Here is a 9768-nt window from a genome sequence, read left to right as displayed (position 1 = left end):
CACTTAACATAATCAAATCTGTACATATTGGGTTGTCTGTAGGTCCCCATCACCACGGTAACCATCAGCCAAATCTCAGTTACACTTCAGTTTAAAAACATATAAGTGAGGCAATCATAAAGTCTCTCTGTGCAGCTGGCATAAGCATTCATTAGCGCTCATATTCTAGTCTGTCTTAATGTTATGTCTCACAGTGACTATGGTTTATGTAAATTAGGGAAATTGCAGATGGGTACTGATGAAAGTTCATGCCAGGTGTTACAATGCTTATATATGCATGTTGAAGGCTTTATATGCCATGAAACTGAAGTGCTACTGAAATCTTTGAACCGTACTATACTTTCACCTCTTATTCACCCAAAGTTGTCAGTCTGGTACAGTAGTAATTATTCTACATGGGTGAAATCATTCAAAGCAAACATAATCACATGTTTTTTCAGGGTACACCCCATGCCTGGCTGTGAATACTAAACATCATGTTAATCTGAATTCACATATTAAACACAGAACACTCAACAATAATGATAACAGACACAAAAATGTATTGGACTGGCACAGCTTTTGCTTACTGGGCAAAAGTCATCTCTGTATATACTGTACCAATACCTGGTTTGGTTGTTGTTGTTTGTTGGTGAGGTGGTGCGGGGATGGACTTTGTCCCGTTGTAAAAGTAACACGTGAAACAAGGTGTTGTTGAAAATGGTAAAGAACCTTGGACTTGTCCAGCAAGCTGTTTCCTACATGCCTGCCATTGCGATTTAGTACCGCATTAAAACTGTCTGTGCACAGATTCTTCTCACTACACTGGATGTAAATGTGTATGATACAACAATAAATTAAGTTTCAAAAAAGGAGAATGTTGGATTGTGGAAGTATTTATTTCTTAATTCATTTTCAAACCTCATAAGTTTTAGAAATCACAATAGAATATTATTATTAATAAGATATTTAAAATCTTAGTTTGATATTGCAGTCCTATTTTTATGTCACATGTGAGATTTGCTTATCACATTTTTGGAAAACATTTTATTGGTTCAATATGTTATCTATATACTAGCATCTCTTTAACTACAATATAAAATCTTAACTTTTCAAAATAGATTTAAATCTATTAGCTAATAGTTATGACTACACAACAAAGAAAATTGGCATTCAATAAAAGCAATCCTGATGGCTGGCATGAAACCATTTTAAGGGTGGCTGGTAGTCTTTGTGTTCCAAGTTAGCTGGTCTCGGGTTAATCAGGTAGTTGTTCTCTTGCAAATATGAATGAACCCTCATTGTTGTCTGAAGGCCCCAGGAGTGTCCTCCTATGCGGGTTCCTTCGCAAACCATTCTGATGTTAAAATGGTCCCATACAGACCTGTGTGAGATACTGATGCTACTGCTGTTTAGGTAATAAACCACTAGTTTACAAATGAGACCTGGGCCCCCAGCCCTTCAGCTCCAATATCTCCCCGAAGAGCCGAGCTGCCTCCTGGGCACAGCCTCGGTGGATGGTCAATCCGAATCCTCCATGGCCATAGTTGTGGATCAACTGAAAACAGCACATTAATATCAGTATTATGTCTATGTACAGTGAGGGAAAAAAGTATTTGATCCCCTGCTGATTTTGTACGTTTGCCCACTGACAAAGAAATGATCAGTCTATAATTTTAATGGTAGGTTTATTTGAACAGTGAGAGACAGAATAACAACAAAAAAATCCAGAAAAACACATGTCAAAAATGTTATAAATTGATTTGCATTTTAATGAGGGAAATAAGTATTTGACCCCCTCTCAATCAGAAAGATTTCTGGCTCCCAGGTGTCTTTTATACAGGTAACGAGCTGAGATTAGGAGCACACTCTTAAAGGGAGTGCTCCTAATCTCACCTTGTTACCTGTAAAAAAGTATTTGTCCACAGAAGCAATCAATCAATCAGATTCCAAACTCTCCACCATGGCCAAGATCAAAGAGCTCTCCAAGGATGTCAGGGACAAGATTGACAAGATTGTACACTTGGCTGGAATGGGCTACAAGACCATCGCCAAGCAGCTTGGTGAGAAGGTGACAACAGTTGGTGCGATTATTCGCAAAAGGAAGAAACACAAAAGAACTGTCAATCTCCCTCGGCCTGGGGCTCCATGCAAGATCTCACCTCGTGGAGTTGCAATGATCATGAGAATGGTGAGGAATCAGCCCAGAACTACATGGGAGGATCTTGTCAATGATCTCAAGGCAGCTGGGACCATGTACCGTCAAATCTTGGGTGAGAACCTCCTTCCCTCAGCCAGGGCATTGAACATGGGTAGTGGATGGGTATTCCAGCATGACAATGAACCAAAACACACAGCCAAGGCAACAAAGGAGTGGCTCAAGAAGAAGCACATTAAGGTCCTGGAGTGGCCTAGCCAGTCTCCAGACCTTAATCCCATAGAAAATCTGTGGAGGGAGCTGAAGGTTCGAGTTGCCAAACGTCAGCCTTGAAACCTTAATGACTTGGAGAAGATCTGCATAGAGGAGTGGGACAAAATCCCTCCTGAGATGTGTGCAAACCTGGTGGCCAACTACAAGAAACGTCTGACCTCTGTGATTGCCAACAAGGGTTTTGCCACCAAGTACTAAGTCATGTTTTGCAGAGGGGTCAAATACTTATTTCCCTAATTAAAATGCAAATCAATTTATAAAATTTTTGACATGCGTTTTTCTGGATTTTTTTGTTGTTATTCTGTCTCTCACTGTTCAAATAAACCTACCATTAAAATTATAGACTGATCATGTCTTTGTCAGTGGGCAAACGTACAAAATCAGCAGGGGATCAAATACTTTTTTCCCCCTCACTGTACTTCTAATCTGGAGCCTAAATGGTGACTAACACTAACATGCTGACCAGACCGCGTGTGCGCCATCACGCGTATGTTGATTTTGTCCACCCACACCAGACGCGATCAGGACACGCAGGTTGAAAAATCTAAATGAACTCTGAACCAACTATATTAATTTGGGGACAGCTCGAAAAGCATTAAACATTTATCCTGGGATATAAACATTGGGTTGTTATTTTACCTGAAATGCATAAGGTCCTCTACTCCGACAATTAATCCACAGATAAGGGTAAACAGAGTCAGTTTCTAGTAATCTCTCCTCCTTCAGGCTTCTTCTTCTTTGGACTTTATATGGCGGTTGGCAACCAACTTTAAGGTGCATTACCACCACCAACTGGACTGGAGTGTATACCTCAGTTCATCTTTCAATCCCCCACATGGGTATATGCTCCTAAAAACCAACGAGGAGATGGGAGAGGTGGGACTTGCAATGCGTCAAGCGTCACAAATTCAACCAAGTTCTATTTTAGCGCCTGGCTACGCAGACGCTCGTTGACGCGCGCCAGCAGTGTGGGTGCAATGATTGAATAACATGTATGTGTACATTTATTTTGCAATGCTCGCGCACGCGACGCGAGCGGTGTGTTCAGCATGTAATAGCCAGACAATACATCTTGGTTACTGAAGAAGTAGTAACCAGTCTATTCTTGGTGGCTCACCTCAAACGTGGTTGGTCCAGACTGCATGGTCTCCCTCTCCAGTCGAACTTTACTGCGAACAGGCCTGAGCCCTGACCAGTCCTCCACTATCCGGGCATGCTGAGGAGACAGAGGGGGGTGAGCCATATGAATAAACAGACAGGGAGGAGCTAGCTAATGTAGTTATTCTGTATCTGTACCTGTATTCTGTGTACTGGATGAGAAGCATTGATTTTGTTTGATGGCTGAGCCATTTCAACATACAGTTGAAGTCAGAAGTTTACATACACTTAGGTTTTTCAACCACTCCACAAATTTCTTGTTAACAAACTATAGTTTTGGCAAGTCGGTTAGGACATCTACTTTGTGCATGACACAAGTAATTTTTCCAACAATTGTTTACAGACAGATTATTTCACTTATAATTCACTGCATCACAATTCCAGTGGGTAAGTTGACTGTGCCTTTAAACAGCCTGGAAAATTCCAGTCAATTGGAGGTGTACCTGTGGATGTATTTCAAGGCCTACCTTCAAACTCAGTGCATCTTTGCTTGACATCGTGGAGGTCTACAATATTTTTTCTGAGGTCTTGGCTGATTTCTTTTGATTTTCCCATAAGTCTTGTTCATCCTTGGGAGCAATTTCCAAATGCCTGAAGGTACCACGTTCATCTGTACAAACAAGAGTACGCAAGTATAAACACCATGGGACCACGCAGCCGTCATACCGCTCAGGAAGCAGACGCGTTCTGTCTCCTAGAGATGAACGTACTTTGGTGCGAAAAGTGCAAACCAATCCCAGAACAACAGCAAAGGACCTTGTGAAGATGCTGGAGGAAACAGGTACAAAAGTATCTATATCCACAGTAAAACGAGTCCTATATCGACATAACCTGAAAGGCCGCTCAGCAAGGAAGAAGCCACTGCTCCAAAACCGCCATAAAAAAGCCAGACTACGGTTTGCAACTGCACATGGGGACAAAGATCGTACCTTTTGGAGAAATGTCCTCTGGTCTGATGAAACAAAAATAGAACTGTTTGCCCATAATGACCATCATTATGTTTGGAGGAAAAAGGGGGTACCTTGCAAGCCGAAGAACACCATCCCAACCGTGAAGCGTAAGTCGCTCTGGATAAGAGCGTCTGCTAAATGACTAAAATGTAAAATGTAAGCACGGGGGTGGCAGCATCATGCTGTGGGGGTGCTTTGCTGCAGGAGGGACTGGTGCACTTCACAAAATAGATGGCATCATGAGGAAGGAAAATTATGTGGATATATTGAAGTAACATCTCAAGACATCAGTCAGGAAGTTAAAGCTTGGTCGCAAATGGGTCTTCCAAAATGGACAATGACCCCAAGCATACTTCCAAAGTTGTGGAAAATGGCTTAAGGACAACAAAGTCAAGGTATTGGAGTGGCCATCACAAAGCCCTGACCTCAATCCTATAGAACACTTGTGGGCAGAACTGAAAAAGCGTGTGCGAGCAAGGAGGTCTACAAACCTGACTCAGTTACACCAGCTCTGTCAGGAGGAATGGACCAAAATTCACCCAACTTATTGTGGGAAGCTTGTGGAAGGCTACCCGAAACATTTATCCGAAGTTTAACAATTTAAAGGCAATGCTACCAAATACTAATTGAGTGTATGTAAACTTCTGACCCACTGGGAATGTGATGAAATAAATAAAAGCTGAAATAAATAATTCTCTCTACTATTATTCTGACATTTCACATTCTTAAAATAAAGTGGTGATCCTAACTGACCTAAGACAGGGAATTTTTACTAGGATTAAATGTCAGGAATTGTGAAAAACTGAGTTTAAATGTATTTGGCTAAGGTGTATGTAAACTTCAGACTTCAACTGTAGGTGCTGTGATGACCCCTCTATTCGATGTCTGTCAGATCAGGGACCTTTTCAATGGTCTGTGACTTCTGACCTTGAGGCTGGGCTCCAGCTGGCAGGCCCCCTCCCAGATCTTCTTGTGGTCCTCAGAGTTGTTCTGCTCACTCCAGTTCCCCAGCTGGAAACACCCACCAACAACCACTGAACGACTCCTACAGAGACCGGGCATAAGGTCTTAGGCTTCAATTCACTGTATTCCAAAATAAAAAACACACAGAGTACATGGGAGGAATACTTCGGCAAACGTATACTTTGATGCTGTAATTATATGCAACAGCTTGAAAAATGTGTAATAACTGCTTTATTGACACCTGCAGTAGGTGGAATTATTGATATTTTATCCACTTTACCCTGGTATAATGTATGGTGAATTGTAGGTTCCAGCAGTGAAATTGTGGGTGAGGATCCAATGCTTAAGCCATGGAGCATCCACCTGAAACACAGACAGATTAAGAGGAACATAATCAGCCATGTCCCCTTTGTAATTGCCAAACTCACCTTTCAACCTTTGCACTCTTACCTTCAGTATCTGCCCACGGCCTGGTGTGAGCTCTGGGTCAGGCTGGAGGTCCCCTGACCTCACTCCTGTGCAGTTGATGATGACGTCCGCCCCACTCTCCGCAAGCTGAACTCAACAGGCAAGAAGGAAGGAAGAAAAGTTGGGAGGTTGAATTAAAAATAAATAAACACTGCTGATATTCATGAACAGGGGTTTATGAAAGCCAAAGCTCTCCCTCTCTCTGGGGTAGTCTGTAGGACATTAATGACTGGATATTGGATATGAATACTTTTAGGTTATTTCTAAAAATTAAACACTGGGTAAAACGAATATGGTTGAGCTGCACTCTGAGCATGAATGCACTGTACTGTGTAAGGCACTCCCGTTGGGTAAGGAAAACACATTAGATGATTAGATGGATTAGATGGAAATTAAATAAGCATAGTCAAATTACTGTCATCTGTACAAAAGAGGCCCAGGACAGAGTGAGGGCCTCAGAAAATACAGCACCTTCTGTCTTTATGCTCCTTGTGTGGTGGGAGTCTTAGCACATTCTAAACTTGCACTGTTCATTATATTCATTTAGAACTCTCACCACTTTGAAGGACTCTATCTTCCTCTGGTAAAATTTCACACCTCTCTTCTGTAACCTAGAAACATCAGATAAAGGTATATAGAAAATGAAGTAATACAGGGAACCCAAACTTCCCCTATTTTTATGATGTGAGGTTGGGTGCTAAAACGTAATATTGACCTTGATAGATGATGAAACCACCATAAGATATAAATAACACATTATCTGTTGCTTCCCCTTCCCACTAGATAAACCCAGTTTATCCCACAGCTGTGCCAATATAAAGTTATTCTCAAACAAATCATGCTTGACCATTTGTACAAATCCAACAGCTTTAAAATGTTATATTTTGTAATGAACTAATCTGGTCATAGATTGATGTCAAATATAGTTAGTTACCTTGCGACATGGAAACGCCTAATCATATCGCCCTGTGTGTGAACTATCAACACTTTTTGGGATATCACTGATAAGATAAGTAAATCGCTCACCAGTCCATCAGCCAAGGCAAGTAACTTTTTCCCTCCACCATGAGAGCAGTGTTGAACCACCCATAGCTAAAAGGCCCCCCAACATAAACAAGGGGAGAATGACAGTGAGTGTCAAAAACAATGACAACTGATAGGGGTACATGCTGCATGACAAGACTCATTCTAAAGTCATCAGTTGTATAGGGTTGCATGACTCCTGTGGACAAATGACAACAGCCAACGTGACTAATGCAACAACAACATAGCAAATGTGTCCCAACAAAGTACCAGTATCCAGGAAACAGCTCCAGCTCTCGCTCAGTAAGCTGTCTGAAGCCCAGCACACTATCTTTAAAAGAGGGATCCTACAATAAAAGAGAGTGAATATAGTTATTAGTTACTCATTTATTTTCATTACCTTCCATGCCTGTGCTGGTTTACGGTTGTAATGCAGAGGCTTCATTAATCCTTTAGCCTTGTGACAGAGAGAGCATACAGTGTGGCAATGTCTTCTAATTATATCATGGACCTGTCTTTTTAATGCTGAACAGTAGACTATTCAGATGGGCTAAGTGTATTCAGACTCTATTCAGAAAATACAAACTGAGTGAAGCCACTGCTACGATAGACCATTGCTACGCTGTAATGACACAGATGGTGGAACAGGAATTTGGGCTCAAGTTAATCTACTTCAGCAAAAGGCTTATACAGAAGCAGAAGTAAAATGTTCAACTGCTAGACCCTGCCTCCATGTGAGTGATGAGGTATGGGCCAGTGAACATGGTGTACTGTTATCTGAGGGTGAATCTATGCTGTTTAGCTGTAGATACACTAATACTCACTGGTGCAGGCTCACTGCAAAGGTTATAGCCAGACTGGAGGAAAATTCCCATTTTGATAGAGTCTGGGGAGCTCAGGAAGCTCAGCAGGTAGTCAAACGTCTCCTTACACCATTTACTGCAAAAGAACACATACAGAGTGATACAGTGTAAGCATTCACTTATAAGGCATTCTATTGATTCACTGACTACAGGCATGCACAAAATGTAGTCATCACAAGATGTTGGTGGCACCTTAATTGGGGAAAACGGGCTCGTGGTAATGACTGGAGCGGAATCAGTGGAATGGTATCAAATATATCAAACACATGGTTTCCAGGTGTTTGATCCCATTCCATTTGCTCCATTCCGGCCATTAGTATGAGCCGTTCTACCCTCAGCAGCCTCCACTGGTATTCATAGAGCCAAGCAGAAAGCCCTCTCACGTCTCCTGGACATTGCCCTTGTCGTAGAGGTATGGCTGCCAGAATCCTGCAGCCCCATCGCTGGTGGTCAGTGGGGTGAAGCGATCTGCATACACCTCAATGGTCAGTGGACTGACTGTAGAGTGGTACTGCTCATAGATACTTTGAGCCGTGGACAGGCCACTGACCCCAGCTCCGATCACTGCCACACGCATGTCTGGAGATAACAAACACAATAGTTGACTGTTGTTTCTGCTTTTGTTATTATTATTATTATTATTTATTTTTGTATCTGATTTGTGTCCATTCTTTGTGACCTTGGTTCTGCTCAGAATCTGCTAACATTCCATATAACTTTGAACAATGTAAACATTTACATGTCCTTGAGTGTACCTGACCCTCTGACCCATCTAACTGTATGAAGTAACGTGAAATTGTGAAAAACTGAAAAAACCTGAATATAAATATATATCAAAACAAAAACAAAAAACTGAACAAGAAACATTATGCATAACATTACACACATTCAGATCAGGGTGTAGCCCCGTGTAGCTCAGTTGGTAGAGCATGGCGCTTGCAACGGGGGGCCAGTATGAAAATGTATGCACTAACTGTAAGTCGCTCTGGATAAGAGCGTCTGCTAAATGAATAAAATGTAAAATGGGGTTGAGGGTTTGTGTAGTTGCATTACATTGACTGAACAACTATTGTATTTATTTATTCCACAAATAGACTATAAACAGTGACAATGAATCAATCTTCACCATTACAGACTATAGGCTACCCTCAGTGATTTGAACATAATAGTTGCAATTTAATCAAGTTCATTAGCTTTATTGCTGCACCCTGCACCTGTCCATACTTTGACAAGTCCTTCTGAAAACAACATTGGCAACTCAAAAAGTAACAATATAGCCTGTAGAGATTGGTATATAATAAGTAAGCTACTTGCAGGTTAGAAACATTGCAACAGTGCGAAGTAGGCTACTACTGTATCTATTTTGCTCGAGATTTGATGGCGTTGTTGCAACTTGGAAATGGAAACATTCTCGAAATGGCGATCATTCATTGGTTGGATGCAGAATGTTTAGTAAGAAAAGATGATTAAGAAATAATTCAAGAGATGTGAAATTAAACTCGAAATCATTATAAAAATGTAGACGGCAGAAAAACTGGATTTACCTTTGAAGTTGCCTTGTCCTCTAGTTGACAACCCGCCTCCAAATATAGCGTCACATGGTCAGTCCAAACTACAGAAGTCGTCTAGGGTCTACGTTGCAGATAAAGGCTTGAATATAAAAATATCCCACCCTAGTAGCCTTGACTGGCAATGAATGCTGTCGACAAATATTTTGTTAAAACTAATTGAATAAAAAAGCCATATACTTCTACTAGGTTACATAAAAAACTTTCACCGTACTTGAACCAATAAGGCCTGTAGGGGAGAGAGGGGTATGTTGAGCAATTTTTTACATTCAGCATCACTAAGTCAAGGGACATATAGTATTCTTTCTAACAAAGGTATATACATATATCTTTGATGTCGACAAAATGACCGAGCGGTACAGTTA

General features: G+C 41.2%; 1 protein-coding gene across 2 annotated transcripts; it reads right to left on the bottom strand.

Moving 5' to 3' along the window:
* Positions 1-859: 859 nt before the first annotated feature.
* On the bottom strand, positions 860-9757 carry LOC311144761 (D-amino-acid oxidase-like). Of its 2 annotated transcripts, XM_084180863.1 has the most exons (11): positions 9380-9744; positions 8219-8414; positions 7797-7911; positions 7243-7319; positions 6976-7041; positions 6506-6560; positions 5932-6036; positions 5762-5844; positions 5446-5563; positions 3528-3626; positions 860-1537 (listed from the first exon to the last, which is right to left on the bottom strand). In XM_084180863.1, exons 2-11 carry the CDS (start codon positions 8410-8412, stop codon positions 1412-1414), a joined length of 1038 nt encoding a protein of 345 aa, XP_084036989.1. In that variant the 5' UTR covers positions 8413-8414; positions 9380-9744; the 3' UTR covers positions 860-1411. The 2 variants fall into 2 exon arrangements, with proteins under 2 accessions (XP_084036989.1, XP_084036988.1); XM_084180862.1 differs by having other exon boundaries at positions 5762-6036; positions 9380-9757.
* Positions 9758-9768: the final 11 nt, after the last annotated feature.

This window comes from Coregonus lavaretus, assembly GCF_964263955.1.
Source record: "Coregonus lavaretus genome assembly, chromosome: 17".
NCBI classification, from domain to species: Eukaryota; Metazoa; Chordata; class Actinopteri; order Salmoniformes; family Salmonidae; genus Coregonus; species Coregonus lavaretus.
Note: the sequence above shows the minus strand (reverse complement) of the source record. Positions and strands in the feature narration are given on the sequence as shown.